The sequence below is a fragment of the Convolutriloba macropyga genome, chromosome 3 (genome assembly GCF_964194025.1).
Source record: "Convolutriloba macropyga chromosome 3, txConMacr16.3, whole genome shotgun sequence".
Classification (NCBI taxonomy): Eukaryota; Metazoa; Xenacoelomorpha; order Acoela; family Convolutidae; genus Convolutriloba; species Convolutriloba macropyga.
The window spans coordinates 5,614,832-5,633,656 of NC_134470.1; the positions used below are offsets into that span (position 1 = coordinate 5,614,832).

General features: G+C 35.2%; 1 protein-coding gene across 1 annotated transcript in view; it reads left to right on the forward strand.

Annotated features, from left to right (window-relative positions):
- LOC142335924 (uncharacterized) overlaps positions 1–14,200 on the forward strand; it is an 82,265-nt gene extending 68,065 nt beyond the window's left edge. Inside the window, exons 5-6 of the mRNA XM_075384313.1 lie at positions 13,723–13,862; positions 14,129–14,200. Coding sequence (XP_075240428.1) covers positions 13,723–13,862; positions 14,129–14,200 — 212 coding nt within the window. The remainder of the gene's footprint in view (positions 1–13,722; positions 13,863–14,128) is intronic.
- Positions 14,201–18,825: the final 4,625 nt, after the last annotated feature.

Below are 18,825 nucleotides of genomic sequence, written 5' to 3' on the forward strand. Positions count from 1 at the left end.
TCCAATTCCCCAGCAGCTAATGCACCAAAACCACTTCCCGGCTGACAATAGTGTCCCGAAAATTAAGGAGAAATTGGCTTTTGCTGATAGTATGCTTCCATTTAGAAGAATTTTTTGTTACTTTTCTTTGTGATGTGACATAAAAGGTTGAGCTTCTCTCTCCCAAAAACAGGATTCAAATTTTGTCTGCCAGAGCTCTTGCAAAAGTTAATTCAGCAGAAATTGAACCATTTGTAAGCTCAGGATGAATAAAGTCGTGAGACACTTCTTGTGTATACGTAAGTTCAAACACCATGACAAAATGATTTTGATAACCGGACAAAGATATGCAGTGTCCACCTCTATCTAAAAAGTCAAATACTTCAAGTGTACTAAACTAGTGCTTCTTTTTGAAATTTGTGTTTTTTTCCGACAGTAGGTAGCCACCCTTCAAATAACATTCCGGAGGTCCTCAAACTATTTTGCAGCCACCTCTGAAGCTGATAACTAGTACAAAGTCAGAATCATCGAAGCTGACCTATATTTTAGAATAATGAGTTTTGAATATCCTTTTTTGTCTCCCATTGAGAAAAAATTGCTCAAGACGCCTGCAAATTACAGGAGCAACGAGGTTCTACCACGAACTTTTCGTGCTAACAGAGGTGTTCATAGCTGGATACGAGAAGATGTTTTTTCAAAGGAACCCGTAAGAAGAATGGTTATTGCAATGTCATCGAATCTGGCTTACTTGGATCGAACAGAACTACGATAAATAACAATTTAACAATAATTTATGATAACAATTTACGATAACAATTTAAATAACAATTTACAATAAATAACAATTTGAGATAGCCCGAAAATTTAATAGCAGCAAAGGGTAGTTCTGTTCGATCCAAGTACGTCAGATTCGATGACATTGCAATAACCATTCTTCTTACGGGTTCCTTTGAAAAAACATCTTCTCGTATCCAGCTAAAAACACTTCTGTTAGCACGAAAAGTTTCGAGCTATTGGTAGAGCTGCACGTCCAATGCCAGCAACTAATGCACCAAAACCATTTCCCCGATGACACTAGATTTCAATGTTGAATGCCAGAGCTCTCGCAAAAGTTAATTCAACAGAAATTGAACAATTTGTCAGCTCAGGATGGATAAAATTAAGAGATTCTTCTTGCGTAGACGTAAGTTCAAACACCATGACAGAAAGATTTTTTTAACCGGACAAAGATATTCCGGGCCGACCTCTATCTAAAAAGTCAAATACTTCAAGTGCACTAAACTAGAGCCGCTTTTCGAAATTTGTGTTTATTGTGGTTCCAACGATATGTAGCCGATTACGATAGATGACAATTCGGGATAGCCCTAACTTTTAAGAGCTGAAACGGGTAGTTCTGTTTGATCCAATTTCGCCTGATTTGAGGACATTGCAATAAGCTTTCTTCTTACGGGTTCAATTGAAGAAACATCTTCTTGTCTCCATCTATGAACAACTCTGTTAGCAAGAAAAGTTCGTGGCCGATCCTCGTTTCACCTGTAAACTGCAAGCGTCTTGAGCAATAGGTTCCCAATGCCAGATAGAACATGATCTTCAATAGTCAACTATCTGAAATATAGGTTAGCTTCGATGATTTTGACTTGATGATAATTGTTATTTTCAGAGGTAGCTGAAAAAACGCAGCTGAAAAAACTCGAGCTATTGGTAGAGCTCCACGTCCAATTCCCCAGCAGCTAATGCACCAAAACCACTTCCCGGCTGACAATAGTGTCCCGAAAATTAAGGAGAAATTGGCTTTTGCTGATAGTATGCTTCCATTTAGAAGAATTTTTTGTTACTTTTCTTTGTGATGTGACATAAAAGGTTGAGCTTCTCTCTCCCAAAAACAGGATTCAAATTTTGTCTGCCAGAGCTCTTGCAAAAGTTAATTCAGCAGAAATTGAACCATTTGTAAGCTCAGGATGAATAAAGTCGTGAGACACTTCTTGTGTATACGTAAGTTCAAACACCATGACAAAATGATTTTGATAACCGGACAAAGATATGCCGTGTCCACCTCTATCTAAAAAGTCAAATACTTCAAGTGTACTAGACTAGAGCTTCTTTTTGAAATTTGTGTTTTTTCCGACAGTAGGTAGCCACCCTTCAAATAACATTCCGGAGGTCCTCAAACTATTTTGCAGCCACCTCTGAAGCTGATAACTAGTACAAAGTCAGAATCATCGAAGCTGACCTATATTTTAGAATAATGAGTTTTGAATATCCTTTTTTGTCTCCCATTGAGAAAAAATTGCTCAAGACGCCTGCAAATTACAGGAGCAACGAGGTTCTACCACGAACTTTTCGTGCTAACAGAGGTGTTCATAGCTGGATACGAGAAGATGTTTTTTCAAAGGAACCCGTAAGAAGAATGGTTATTGCAATGTCATCGAATCTGGCTTACTTGGATCGAACAGAACTACGATAAATAACAATTTAACAATAATTTATGATAACAATTTACGATAACAATTTAAATAACAATTTACAATAAATAACAATTTGAGATAGCCCGAAAATTTAATAGCAGCAAAGGGTAGTTTTGTTCGATCCAAGTACGTCAGATTCGATGACATTGCAATAACCATTCTTCTTACGGGTTCCTTTGAAAAAACATCTTCTCGTATCCAGCTATGAACACCTCTGTTAGCACGAAAAGTTCGTGGTAGAACCTCGTTGCTCCTGTAATCTGCAGGCGTCTTAAGCAATTTTTTCTCAATGGTAGACAGAAAAGGATATTCAATACTCATTACTCTAAAATATAGGTCAGCTTCGATGATTCTGACTTTGTACTAGTTATCAGCTTCAGAGCTGGCTGCAAAATAGTTTGAGGACCTCCGGAATGTTATTTGAAGGGTGGCTACCTATTGTCGGAAAAAACACAAATTTCAAAAAGAGGCTCCAGTTTAGCACACTTGAAGTATTTGACTTTTTAGATAGAGGTGGACACGGCATATCTTTGTCCGGTTATCAAAATCATTTTGTCATGTTGTTTGAACTTACGTGTTTTGCCTCTTTGGATCTTTTTTTTTAAAAGCATTTCAATAATTTAGGTGCCGCTTCAATAGTCATTTCTCGTCCCATTATTTTTGAAGCCAGGATAAAATTTTGCGAGCTACTGGTAGAGCTGAACGTCCAATGCCAGCAGCTATTGCACCAAAATCACTTCTCCGCTGACACTAGTGTCCCAAAAAATAATTTTTGAAACTCAAGGTTAAAATAACTTTTTCTGTGACAGTAAAAGGAACAGGTCTTCCTGTCTCTGTACTCAAATCAACTCCAATGGATTGAAAATTTTTCGAAAAAAATTTTTTGTATTCCAATTTAATGAAAAAGTTTCTTTGTGTTGGTTCAATTTCAAAAGGGCTGCCGTTTCTTAAGCGTTGTTTGAATCAATTACACGAATCAAAGGTGCTTTTGTGTCACCAACTTATTGATATTCTAGAAAAGCATTACATACATTAATTTTTTTCGGCGAAAAGATCAAACGGATGGTCACACCAGTATGGTTCTAAATCTTCTTCAGATATTGAAAGCATTTGATATGAGTCCAAATTTTTGTAGCCAAAGTGAGAGTCAGATCCATGTTCTGTCGATTCTCTGAAACCTTTCGAAAGGTTTAGAAGGTCTCGAAATTGCCCGAAAAGGAGTTTTTCTTTAATCATTATTGCAAGCTTCTTGAGCAATATTTTCTCAATGGCAGACAGAACATGATCTTCAATAGTCATTTTTCTGAAATATAGGTTAGCTTCGATAATTTTGACTTTGTAATATTTTTTAGCTTCAGAGGTAGCTGCAAAATTGTTTGAGGAACTCCGGAAAGATATTCGAAGTGTGACTCCACAACGAAGTTGTTTATCACAAGGAAAAATATCACTAGCTAGTTTTTCCTATGAAATAATTTTCCAACAAGTCGGCAACCATTGCTTTACTCGCGGTAACGGCATCTGCGCGGTCATCATGACCGTCTATATTTGGCGGTTCGTTTCCAAACTAATAACCCTGACACACCAGCCAAGTATTTTCAGCCGTTCTGCTTGATGAGAGTTCTGTTTCAATGAAAGTCTTATGAGCATAGTTTCCGCCAATACTGCCGATTTTCACACCGTCTGCTGAAACAGTACACTCTGAGAACAAAGAAGGTAATGCATTGTTAATAAAATAGGGCACATCTGTCGCGGCGCCATCATCTTTTGTGCGTAAAGCAAGTTCATTAGTCTGAGTTGTTTTACATTTCAATTCAAGCAAAGGTTTATGCAAGTTAATAAGTTGTTTCTATTTCTTAAACCTTCCGACTCTAGAATTGGTCCATCGTGAGAGTATGATGGTCCAATTTTCTGCGTGAAAGCATTGTCAAGTGTTATCAGCGGTGCTTGTTTCTCAAATAAGTCTAATGATGTCTAAATTTCTTCCGCAGGAAGCAGATTAGGGACCATTGAAAACATTTGAAAATAAACGATGTACTCTCCTTCAAAGACTGTTTTTTCGAATAATACGTTTGGTCGGTTGTTGGCATTTTTGTGGAAGTTTCAGTCTTTTCTTTGATCCAACAATTTGCTTTTTTAATGTTTTTTCAGAGTGACCTTTTTTTGCTTCTTTGGTTGCTTTTTTTTTAAAAACTGTTTCAATAATTTAGGTGCGCTTGAGCAATAAGTTCTCGACCGTTTTTTTCGCATCTGGTAACAAAATTTTTCGAGCTATTGTTCGAGCTGCACGTCCAATGCGAGCAGCTAATGCACCAAAACCGCTTCCCCGCTGACAGTAGTGACCAGAAAATTAAGGGAAAATTGGATTTCGCTGATATTATGCTTCCATTCAGATAAATTTTGTGGTACTTTACTCCTTGATGTGACATAAAAAGTTGAAGATCTCTCTCCCAAAAACAAGATTTCAATGTTGAATGCCAGAGCTCTCGCAAAAGTTAATTCAACAGAAATTGAACCATTTGTCAGCTCAGGATAGATAAAGTTATGAGATGCTACTTGCGTATACGTCAGTTCAAACACCATGACCAAATCATTTTGATAATCGGACAAAGTTATTCCGAGTCCCCCTCTATCTAAAAAGTCGAATGTTTCAAGTGTACTAAACTAGAGCCTCTTTGAAAATTGTGTTTATTGTTTTTCCAACAATAGGTAGCCCATTACGATAAATAACAATTTGGGATAGCCCGAACTTCTAATAGCGGAGAGGGGTAGTTCTGACCGATCCAAGTACGCCGTGATTCGATGACTTTGCAATAGCCGTTTCTCTTACGGGTTCACTCGAAAAAAGCATCTTCTTGTCTCCAGCTATGAACACCTCTGTTAGCAAGAAAAGTTCGAGTTATAACCTCGTTGCACCTGTAAACTGCAGGCTTCTTGAGTAAATTTGGGACTGTTTTCTAACACACTTACTCGCTCCAACTCATAAAATTAACCTGCTACAGGCTCTTGATTGGCATCAATTATGTTGTATGTTGGGGGATTAACAGTTCTAATATCATAAAATTCAAAAACTTTGTTGGTGAATGTTTGCTTATAACCTTTTCTGAACGGATCATCAGCCCTCGATAGCCCTGCAAAGTCACCGATGTGAAACGTTGGCCACCGAAATAGTTTTTCTGATGCATATTTTCACAAAGAGTTTTTGAAGGAACCCTTGAACTCTGTTCCAGCATCAACTCGAACTTTTTGCGGCTGTTTAGTTTTAATCATTCGCTTGAAGGCTTTTGTAGTTGTTGTCGCATATTTTGATTTGAGGGGTTCAATTCGAAGATATCGAGAGAGACAATCTACAGTAACTAAAACCTATTTAACATCCCAAGTGTACTGGCCCAATTTATCAACATGATCTACGTCAAGCGACTAACTCTCATTTATTTGTTTGCAATGATTTAAAGTCAAGGCAATGATTTGTGTTTCGTTTGTGCATTTTTACTCTCCAAAAATTTAAGCCTTTTTCATGGTTTAAGATTATTTCATTTGTGCAATTTTTCACGCTGCCATATGACGCAGAACCACTGGTGTAGTTGATTCGAGAAGCGTGTGCTCACTCTGAGAAAGAGTACCAACACTTCTGTTTCTCGGAATCGCTATCTTCTTTTGATGTTTCAAATCCTTCTTTTCTGTCGGTAAAAATATCGCTATATTGTTCAAAGATTTATTTGGAGTGTTTTTATTTGTCTGGGCATCTGATTGTTTTTGAGGAGTGATTCTTTTGGGGAGGGTTTTTGATTACTTTTTCTGATCGCAGCTTCGGCATTACTATTTATCACTAGACCTTCATTCACACTGAGGATATCGAGAAGCTTAATGTAATTGTCATCTTCAAGTTCTTTTATTTGGTTGCTGTAAACTGTAAAGTAAAACTGAAGCACAGTAATCCTTTGGTTTTTTATCATTGCACACCTTTTTTCATCATCAATTACAATCCTTGTCGACTTTTCAATAAAATTAAGAATTTTTTCAGCACGTGCATACTTTGTTGATGGTAATAAATGAAGTTTTTTCAGAGTTTCTTCTCTCAAGATTTCTTTTTGATTTTTGTACACTCTGTTTTTTCAGGATCCTCATTTTCTAAAAACGCTTTTTCTGGATGTAAATATCGAATTCTGTTAACAATTGACAGAGCTGAGCTCTTTTGTCCTTTATTGGATTTGTTCAAAATAGCTGAAGGATAAGATGAGCGACTAAATCTCATTGATTTTGTATGCAATGTCTTTAAGTGAGGAAAATGTTTTTTATGATTTTTTTGTGTTTCGTATGGGCATTTTTACTCTACCAAAAGTATAAGCACTTTTCTTGGTTTAAGATTAGTCGAGTTTTGCAAATTTTTACGCTGCCATATGCCGCAGAACCACTGGTGAACTTTGACTCGAGAAGCTTGGGCTCACTCTGAGATGGAGTCCCAACTGTTTTCTTACTCGGGTTCGTTATCTTGTTTTGTGGTTCCATATCTTTCTTTACCGTCGTAAAAATGTTAATATTTTGTTCAAAGTCTTTATTTGGAGCGTTTTCTTCATTGTTTTTGTGGCTTTTGATGGCTTTTGAGCAGTGATTTTTTTTGGAGTGTTTTCCATTGTTTTTCCTGAACGCAACTTTGGCGTTACCTTTCATCAGTAGACTTCCATTCACTCTGAGGATAACGAGAAATTTAAAGTAATTGTCATTCTCAAGTTTTTTGTTTGATTGCTGTAAATTGTAATTTAAAAATGAAGCCGGTAACTTTGTTGGTTTGTTATCTACGCGTACATTTTTGTCATCATCAATTACAATCCTTGTCGACTTTTCAATCAAATCAGTAATTTTTTCAGCACGTGCACTCTTTGTTGACGGTAATAAATGAAGTTTTTCAGATTTTCTTCTCTCAAGAAAAATTTTTATGTTTTACACTCTGTTTTTTCATGAACCTCATTTTAAAACTTCTTTTTTGGTTGTAATGATCGAAATTTGGTAAGAATTGACAGCTGAGCACTATTGTCCTTTGTTTGGATTGTTCAAAATTGCTGGAGGATAAGACTTCTGGGGTACCGGTCATTTTTTTGCTATGTCAAATGCTTATAACAAAAGTTTAGAATGAACTGTAATAACTCAAAGCCAGTTTTTTTCCAAAAAGATTATCCTCTTTTTCAACTGAATTGTTTGTTTTAGGAATAAAATTGCATACGTTGTAGTTTTTCAGATTTTCTTCTCTCAAGAAAAATTTTTATGTTTTACACTCTGTTTTTTCATGAACCTCATTTTAAAACTTCTTTTTTGGTTGTAATGATCAAAATGTGGTAAGAATTGACAGCTGAGCACTATTGTTCTTTGTTTGGATTGTTCAAAATTGCTGGAGGATAAGACTTCTGGGGTACCGGTCATTTTTTTGCTATGTCAAATGCTTATAACAAAAGTTTAGAATGAACTGTAATAACTCAAAGCCAGTTTTTTTTCCAAAAAGATTATCCTCTTTTTCAACTGAATTGTTTGTTTTAGGAATAAAATTGCATACGTTGTCAAATTTCTCGATGTTTTTAATCTTTACATCTACATTCCGTTTCACCAAATTACAGCGATTCGCGCAAAACCAAAAAAAACATCATCTCTGGCAGCCCGAATATACTTAAGTAGCTCCGATTCCGTCAGTGATACCTCTTCCTTCAGCGTAGAGATTTTTTCCCTTAAATTTACTATTTCTGCAGTTTTTGCTTTGTCTGTCAGAATGTAAAACCTCTGGCTCATTGATAATTGAACAATATCTCAAGCAGACAGATGTTTTTGAGTTGAGATCACTAAGCAAATGGCCGTAAATTTCTTTTACGGCTAAATCATAACGGTGACCAAAAGAATGAACAGGGTGCTAAATAATCAACTTGATGGACATCGCTAGGCGATTTAATTAAAATGACCTGAGTTGTATTCAAATCAATAGTTCTGGACCAACTACTTTGTTGGAAAACATTATGTTTAATGTATATAACATGTCTGTTTCTGTGGCGTCCTGTAGTGGCAATGTCAATTCTTTGTCATTAAAAATGTCTGCAAATGAATCGTCAAAAAAATTTTGTGTGAATTGCAATCCCCCAAAGTTATGTAATTTCAGTCAAACAACACGTAAATTGATTTTTTTTTTATCTATACAAGATTACAACACTGTCAAATTTGGGGAAAATTCTCCCCTTGAAGCGTATTGAATATCAATTCTGTTTTACCACAGCCTAAGGGTCCAACCACTACCAAAAAATTTCTATCCTCAGTTGGAATCATTTTATTCATATTCTTGAGTTAGGTCGGGTACAGCCGATTAAACTTGATAAAATTGAAATCCAAAATAAAATTACCTCACAAATGGAATCAAGGACTGTAAATTTTATTATGCGGAGCGTTATCAAAAAAAATACAAAACAATTGAACAAGAACACAACCTCTGATCTTGGTAGGGTAACGTTGTTGCAAAATTTCCATGATGATTTGTTGCTGCTTTCTTGTTACAAATTGGAAATTGTCAATCTGATCAACCTTAAAATTCTCCATTGTAAAGGAGAATGAAACAAAAATTAGTCTTTTATTACACACAAAACAAACTTTGATGAAACCTTCTTTGTTGGGAAACTTTTCCAGCATCTATTGATTTCATCTGTTGAAGATCCTTAGAGCTTCCCTTCTGATGCAAGTTTTCCAGATTAACTTGTTGTCTCTTTCACCTAATTTGTGTGTCTTTAGGTAAAATATGGGGTGAGCGAAGGAACGAGTTCCGTCCTGAGTCAAGCTTATGTCAATTTTTCTGAGCAAGCAATGGCTGCCTGATGTGATCGTTTAATTTTTCTTTATAGACAGTGTGAGTGATCCCGTTGTCGTTACCCAAGCACAGAGTTCCGAGACAACAGTGCCTGCAGCTTGGTCAAAACCTCTTTCATTTATTACTCAATTGAATTAAAAAACTGATTTCTCTCGAGCACAGTGATTTCCCAAACGCTCTCCTTCCTGCCGGACAAAGGGATTCAAACAATTTGTTTTGTTCTTTAAATTTGCAATTTTTGGATCGTTCAGGTCTGTAACTGATTTATCGAGGAGTTCAGTTAAAAACTTGCTGATCTTTGATTCTTTAGAATATAATCTTGCTTCAGAATTTTTCAAACAGATGCACCGACAAAATTTTGTAATATAATTATATGGGTGCGTTCCTGCGTTCCAATCATAACCGTACCGTGAATATTCCTAGTCAATCATATAAAAGCTCGTTTTTCTTAAAACGTCTAATATTTAAAAGTTCTTGGTGGTTTATACAAAACACAGTCGTTATATTTTTCTGAACACACGCCAAGTTCTTTGATAAAAAATGGACTCATTCTATAATGAAATACCTCTAGATCGACCATAAATGAGTTTTCCGTTAGCATTGTATCGACTCAAATACATTCCATTTGAACAAAATTCCAGTCAATTGTCCGCTGAAACAACTGTTTATCTTGCAAAGAGTTATATGAGAATAACCTGGACCCAATTCGTAAAATTCGTATATGAAACCTCCAGCATCATGCAGAATAGCGTGCAAACGGTGCACTTTGAAACGCTTCAGGTACTTGTTCCATGACGAGTTATCAATTTATCAATTTCTATGAGTCCATATATGGCCTCAATTTTAACTCAGTTTCGTAATCAAAGTTATCTAAACCACGTGTGTAGTCACAGGCTGCAACAAAACAGATTAATCACAGTCTTTTCTTGAAAATTTAACTTAAGTTTCTGTATAAATTTTATGTATTCGAATCAAATCACCACAGCCTAAAACAGTTTTTTCCAAAAGCATTTGAAATTTTCTAGTTGACCGCTTTGCCAGTCAAACTCTTTCTCACAAAAAGAAGAACGCTCCGGTGAAAAGTTCTTTTGAATTCAAACACTTTTTACTGATAAAAACTATTCAGCTGAAAATTACTATATAATTCAAAAGTAACGCCTATTCGAAACTCAATGATCCAAACAGTCACGTGATTTATCAAAACTAAGAACGAAAGAGATAGGTTCTTTCAATTGTTTTCTTTTGGGGGGGCTGGTCAAATTTCGGTTTTCCCCTACAAAGACATTTTCTATGGGCAGATATTTTCAGATAAAAATTATTCAGCTACGAATTCTTAGATTTAAACGAAAAAATTTTTTTTGAAAATCAGCGATACAGTCAGTCACGTGACTTATCAAAACGAAGAACCAGTTCTTTCAACATTTTAGGCTGGTGGTCAGCTTTCCTAATTCAAGTCAAAAGCTAAGACATTGTCAAACTTTTTTCGCTTATGGTATATCGAAATATGGTCTGAAAAGGAATTCTCTTACCCATGTGTTCTACTCGCAGACTTTCCTTACCCAGTTATTATACTGCTGAGATTTTTGGTGATTTTGACCAATTGAAACAACAAAACTCTCTGAACAGAACTGAATGGTAAAAACATGGTAATTAACTGTAAATTAATGGAGTTCGACCCAATTAGAGGGAGATTTGTATGTATTTTCACCTCACTCAATGAGATGGGAGTTGTGTACTTTGTCTTTAAATTAGACTCGGCCAATAGGAGTTAAAAAAGCAAACATAACCGACTAAGGACGGGCGAAATGCTCTCGAACGACACGCGAGCAGTTGGCTTCGTCAGTAGCAAGTTAAGCGCAGTGGTGGTGCACCGCAGCGGTGGTGCAGAATTGGATTGCGGGAGTGATGTTGGGACGGTGGATGGGGTGTGGGATCAATTTCTAAGAACCGCTCTTCACACCATAAGTATAAGTCTCCAAAACAGTTTCTAATAATCGCATACGCGGTTTGGAAGACTAGCGGGCTGAACGAACCTAAGAGAACTTAATGTAAACTGGGCGCTACGTCTTTTTCCCGTTTCTGAAGACGGAAGTCAAATGGGTCAGACAAAAAATTGGCCAAGACTAATTTGCATAAAGGAGACAAACAGGATTCATATCCTGCAAATTGCTTTTGAGAGCAATTAACAATGATTTTAATATCGCCTGATACGTCATGCAAGATAAAAAACATTTCTACTATAACTCATTGCTAATGAGGATCAGAGATGATGACATTACGCCACATAACAGCAGCTGAGGTGCGGCATCAACAAACACGCAAACAGACAGATAGAGAGAAAGAGAGAGAGAGTTAAAGAGAGAGAGAGAGAGAGAGAGAGAGAGAGATACAACGTGAGCGAGAAAGAGAAGGAAAGAAACCCTAACCGACAGGGAGAGAGAGAGATAGAAATATTTTCCATGATGGGATTCGATTCTGCAACCTCTAGGTTTCTAGCCTTGTTAGTAAATAAATCAAATAGTAAAAACTGTAAAAAGCAAAATAAAAAAACGGTTTCAACTTCACAGTAAAAAAAATTCAAAACTGTTTGTTTGTGTCGAAACTTCTGTCATGTAACCCGTCTCCGATACTTAAAAAGTTTCGTTGGCCAGTAATGGTCGTTAAACTCAGAAAAGGAAAAAATATTAAAACATTTTGGAAACAATTGCAAATTTTAGCAAAATGTACAAAATGTAGCTAAAAAGCAAAATATTAATATCTTAAGAACTATTTCAATGTCTCAAGAGTCTATCCAGTATCCCTGTTTCAAGCCTGAAATAGTTTGACTGGCTCATAAAGATCCATACGTTTAGAACATGATGAAAATTTCCCAAAAATTTGAAAAAATTTTAAATTTTATTCAAAAACTATTATAACTAGAATCATAAAATTATTGATCACCATCCCATTAACTCAAAAAACAACGCGGCAGCACATTATCAAACCTTGGAGGAGGTCCCAGGGCCCCTGATGCCCGAAAAAATTCAAAATATGAAGAAATTGCAACAATTATAAAAAATTGCTTAAACTCGTGATATTTAAATCTTGAAAGAACATTCCTTTACATCTATGAACAATGCAGTAACATATTATCAAACCCTAGAGGAAGCTGCGTGGCTCTTCAGGCTAGAAAAACCAAAAAAATGACATAAAATTTCAAAAAACTTAAAAAACTTGGAAGTTTTACAAAAAATTCTAAATTTTGTGATATTTAAACGTTGAAAATTAATCCATGACCAATAAAAATTTTTCAGTAATTTTTATCAAATACTAATGGAGGTCATCAAAAAATGAAAAAAAGCAAAAAGTGTCAAAAAATGCTAGAATTCGTGATGTTAAAATCTTGCAAGATATTCCACTACATCCAGAAAATATACAGTAACCTATTGTCAAATCCCAGAGGAGGTTCCGTGGCTCTTGAGGCTGAACAAACCTGAAAACCGACAATTTTCAAAAAAAAACTGAAAATAGCAAGTTTTGTAAAAAAAAATTGCTAAAGTTGGTGACATTAAAAGTTGAAAAACTATTCCATGGCCAATAAAAACTTGTCAATAACTTGTTATCAAACCCTGTTTTCTGGCCGCTGGGTCTGGAAAAACCTGGATAAAGAAATATAAATTTCAAAAAATTTGAAAATTAAACGTTTTATCAAAAATAAATGCTAAAATTTGTGATGTTAAAATGTTGAAACCACTCTATTACCACTAGAAACTATGCAGTAACCTATTATTAAAACCTAGAGGAGGTTCCTTGACACCTAGAACCGATAAAAATTTTTAAAAAATGTTAAAAATTTTAAAAAAGCTTGAAAAAATTGCAAAATATTATAAATTTGCGTGTTTTTAGCGAGCGGTTGTTCGTCAGTAGCTAGAAACGGGGGGGGGGGGGTGCACCGAGGGCTGATGGGGGGAAAGTGGGGTGGGGTTAACAGCGCGCGTGGGGTTGGCGCAATGGTTGGGGGGGTCAACAGTGGAGGGGTCTTCAACCTCGCAGAACCGCCGTTCACACCATAAGTATAAGTCTCCAAAACAGTTTGAGCTGAAACAGAGCTGAAAGGCTCTAAGAGCACTTAATGCTCGCTGGGCGCTACCTGTTTATCCCGTTTTTGAGGACGAAAAGTCAAAACATCCAGACGAAAAATCGGTCAAGCGAAAAATCGCATTAAAAAATACTGACCGGACTAATATAATTGCTGCAAACATCGTTTGAGAGCAAATAATAACAAATCGCTTTTCAGTGTGATTTTACTCGCCCAAGCAGAGGGAGGTACAGAATGATTGTCCAGTTAATAAACTGAACTGTCAATATTGATTGTTATATTTGACTGCCTCCGATGAACTTAGCCATGATGAACTCTGCTGCCGACATTTTGGATTTAATTCATTGAATCTTTTGCTTTCGCTTAAGGTTCCGAAAGAGTGAGGTGTTGCCAAAGTCAACTGAGGACATATTACCAGCATGGTCTATCATTCCGATACACTTCTGCTGAATATCTTGAAAAAATAATCAATGTTGCAAATGATGGGCGGGTGCTCAATCGTCTTGAGGTAAGCAAAAACAAAAGCTGCATCTTATATTCACATTTCAACTCCAAATTTTAAAAGTGATAAGTCAAAGTCAATTTAATATAACATGGGTTAAATATTGAGACCAATTAACATGAATCTGATAATATACCTTTTTTGGTAAAATTTGAATTGCGCAATAATATGAAAAAGCTTACGTCGGATTGTAAACTGTTGCCATCAACAACAATAGGAAATGCTAAAACGAGGATTGCGAAACTCCACATTAAAAAAATTAATGGTATTAGAGTAAAGATGTCTCTGTGTTGATGCCTCGACTTGACCGTTTCTTCCAAAGGCTTTGGAAGTTTATTGATTGATTGTTGACTGATTTTCGATTTGTTGTTGATTGATCCTGCTTTATAAACAGTACTTCAGAAGAATTTAAGTTCATTCCTGCTCGCATAGATCACCAAGTCAACATTAGAAATGGGAACCCAGGTTGAGATCCCAGACCGAAATTCCATATGTCCAGACCGTCCCAGACAAAACATGTCTATGTCCAGACCGCTTCAGACGGAACGTACCTATGTCCAGATTTTCGTGCGTTCAAAAATATTTTTGCGTTCTTCGTGCGTTCAAATTTCCCTATGTCCAGACTTCCAGTTTTTTTTAAATAAAAGGTGCTCGAAGAATATATTTTTTGAAGGGGTGCCAGCCACCCAATATTTAAAGCTTGATTTTGTTTTGCAACTTTAGCAACGGTTTATAACTCTAGAAGTGAAATCGTCCCAAACAAATTTAAAAAATAGATGCAACTTTTTCTGCGTTTGACGTTTGGTAGTTTTGAGGTTTTCTTGCAAGAAAGCTTTCACTTGAGTGAGCACTCTAGTAAGAGTGTTTAGTCAAACATTAGCTCATCAGTTTTTAGCATTATTGTTCCAATTCAAAAAAATTTTTGTGTGCTCCAGGGTCAATATGTTCAGATCTTTCGTTCGTTCAAAGTTGCCTACGTCAAGACTTTCGGGCGTTCGAAGTTACTTACGTCCAGACTATCGTGCGTTCAACGTTACCATGTCCAGACTATCGTGTGTTTGTTCATGGATCCAGACCGTGTAATTGAACGCACAACACCCCTTTGTGCTTTATTTTCGGTCTGAACATATCGATTTTTGGTCTGGGACCTCAGCTTGGGAACCTCTTCTTTCAAGTCCCATATTGGAACTGATTCAGAGCTGCTCATGCCCTTGTTACATTTAGCAGTCTATTTGAAACTCCTAGTAACGACGTGCAAGTTTGAATAAGACTTGTCCAATAACTATGTACACTTGCAGTTCTTACTAGGTAGTGTGTATCTGCGTTAAAACTGCAAGTTCCAAGTCTCTGCGGTGTGAAGTTAGAGAGTGAATTAACAAAAACCATGCGATCATGCAAGTGTACTCCGAATTTCTTAAAATTTAATTCTTTATTCGTATACGTTGTCTTTGTTGAGTGTTTCTGATTCAAAACTATCGTCAATTACAATCCCCAAATGTTGCAATCTTCCAAAAACACAGGGGCATATGTTTTGGAATAATACTTTTGTCTATAAAAACTAAACCAAATCAAAACAACAATAAACTTGGTAGCTCTATAATTTTGCAAAATTGTGGTTGTTAATTTCACTATAAAATGTGATGATAAAAAACGTGCAGGTTTCTACTCCTGATTAACGTACTAATATTTTGTTGTTGTTCTTCGTAAACGTTTTATAATTTTCCACCTGATAGTTATTCAGCGCATTTTTTTTGCATCCACACAATTTGTATGGCAATCGGAGTATGTTGTGAGAAATCAGCTTACATCACAAAATATAAGTTTGAGGGTACAAAACAAACAGTTTTTGGCGAAACCCTACATGGATTACATTTTTAACACAATGTTGCTGTGAGATCAAACATTTTGTTACTCAAAAAAAGTAGATTAACACATGTCATCCGCGAAGTCAGAATGCTTAATTCAAAAATGTAAAGACTTTTCAAAGTTTCCAAGGAAAGCCATTACGTTTGCTGAGATACCCGGCAGGTCCCTACCCACCCCCTCCAAAACAAATGAGTTCCCAAGTTTCTCGGTAATTGTCTTGAAAGTGTATCAGTTTTCCCAAGGTTCCTAATAACACCCCATACCGCATCCATGACTCTCAAAATTCCAATTTTTTTCCGGGTAATATTTAAAATGGGATTCGATACACTGGTTATTTTGAATATGATAGTATTCATGCATAATTAAACACTTTGTAAACAATCTCTTTTTACATGAATGCGTTTTCTGTGTTTAAAAAGTTGACATTTTTTGTAATTTGCATTAAGGCTAATATTAAATGTTTTGCTCAATAAATGCAAATAGACGTGATAATTCGAACAAAAAAAATTGCAACATTAATTCTACATTTGAATAAATGGGAGAACCACACTGACATTGGTAGAAAAATTTCTCCAGACTATCTTTTTTTCAGTAGGAACCTTTTATCCATAACTGAAAAACTTCCCTTTTTGCCGAAAATTGTTTTCAGATATTGAAGCAATATTTCTGGTATTCCTTCAGTGTTTCGTCATTTTGTTCTTTTCTCAAAGTATTTTAAATTTTTTTTTAATTTCTGTCTGTTATTAGTTGTGTTAATCCTTTTTATAGAAAAATATTTTTGTGCCGCTTTGTTACAAAACCCAATTATGATAGTGTTTTCGATGAACAGAAAGCTAGAAATCCTTGATTTTTTTGTATTCTTTCAATAATCTTTCAGAACTTACGAAGACATATAATTTTCTCCTACCATGTGATTAGTTCGTGATTAAATAGCTGCCGTATTTCAAAGTTTGCCGCAGAAGCTCTTCTTAGATTATTCAGCATTTTATCAGAAAAAATTAAATCAGTTTTAAATAAAAGTTATTCGAGTATGGTTTAAGAATTTCTCATTGTCTATCAAACTACCTTCTCTTTGAAGAAACTAGCTTTGATAATAATGATTAACCGAATTGGTCAGAAATATTGGCCTTAGTTAAACTTAAATTGAACTAAAATCCGTTACTTCCATTTTTTTGGAAATATTTGTTTGCTTTTCTAGAACAGTGGGAGAGCATATATTAATTTTTTTTCTTTGTTTTTTGAAAAATTTTCAAAATACTTATAAATGAGGAGTCACTGTCTTTGTCTGAATCTTCTCAGGTTACATTTCTGCAAATGTGCTAAAGTCATTTTAAAGTTTACGACTCAAAATTTGAAAAATAATGCTCTTGACGGGGAGTTGTTGCAACAGACTCAAAGATAGTGACCGTAGAAATGATAATTAGATCAAATGCTGTCCAAAAACTGTCCATTTGAAAATCTTACTGCCAATTGTATAACAAGATTCAACGGATTTACTTTGTTCTAAAATTCTTCAACCACTCTATCTTAATTTTTTTCGCAGTGCACAAATTTCCTCTGGCAGCTCCTCAAATAATGAAAGTACAATGGAAATGCAAACAATTCAGAAAACAAAAAACAAAAGTGGTCAGAAAGAAAAAAATTAACAGCTGCAAATATTTTAAGAAAATTGGATGAGAGGTGAAATTTAATTGGTAACTACATGCAGATGATATTTTTTATAGAAACCGCGTACATTTTTAGCCCTAATTTTTGTTGAAAATTATACATTTTTCGTTCAATTTAGGGCTAGAGTCCTCAACGAAAATAATTTGTAGAGCAATTATAGAAAAGCAGATTTACAGCCTGTAGGAGAATTCCCTGATTTCTATGGTTTTGTTTTGATCGGTATATCTAGTTTTTAAATAGTGGTAAGCAACTTAAACAAATAAAATAAACAAGGGAGTGCAACGGCACGCACAACAGAAAACAGAAATTTAGTCAAAAATTCAAAAAAAATAATTGCATTGCCTGCCCCTAAGAAAACCGACGTTTAATACCAGAGTTTTAGAGTTGATTTCAATTTAATATGGGCTAATCACTAGCTAGCAGCAAAAATCAAGGAAAAGTAATTAATTTAAAAAAATTGCTTGAAAGTGTGACGTATACTTTAACATTCTGAAATTTTCTAAAAAATCAGATGATAAAGACATCCAATCTTACTTTGGTTTCAAATATGTTTAAAGACCATTGGATTCGGTGAAAATCGGGGGAAACTTTTATGAAATTCCATTACTCAAGCAAGAAGCAATGTTTCTTTATAAATTTACAAACCGAAAAACAATAGCGACTCATCAGCCATCAAATTCGGTACTCGATCTTATAAATAAAAATCAATTGCCACTTATTTACTCTTGTAATAGAGGTTAAAATTTCCTGAAACTGATGTTTCCCTGAAATAATTTCTTTTTCTTCAAAGTAGATAAAATAAATTTTTGAAAATCTATTTCATATGTACTATCAAGAATAGTTTGCATTAAATTTTACTTCAAACCAAAAATTAGAATTAGATGAAGTTTTGAGAGAGAACCAAAGCCTGATATTTTATCCTCTATTGTAACCCCATGCACAATTATAGCGTTAATTAGGCGCACATTTGAAAATATTTTCCAACAGTTCACTGAGTGGCGTATCTGGCGTTTTAACGGTTCCAATTCTTTTTGGTAAAGGTACCTGATTTAGCTTTATTTTTAGCTATAGCCCTCAAGCTTTAAAAGAATGAGACGTGCAAGAAAACCTTTTTTTTTTAATTCAAATTTGAAACATTAATCTTTAAGTTTTTTCTTAGCAACTAAATCTACAGTTAATTAGCTTTCTGGTGATTCTAACTTCATACTTCAAAAATGCACATAAAAGAAGTTGATTTCAAATGCAGAAAAAAAAGAGATATGCTGACATACCTATTGTCTTTTTTCTTTGATATATAGCAACAATAAATAGAAAAATACTGTAACTCTTAACGAAAAACTGCAATCTTTTATAACAGTAAGCTCTTGCATTCAAACTAGAGTTCCTAAACAGCCGAAACTAATTGCAAAACACCAGTTCAGAAAATTTTTTGTTG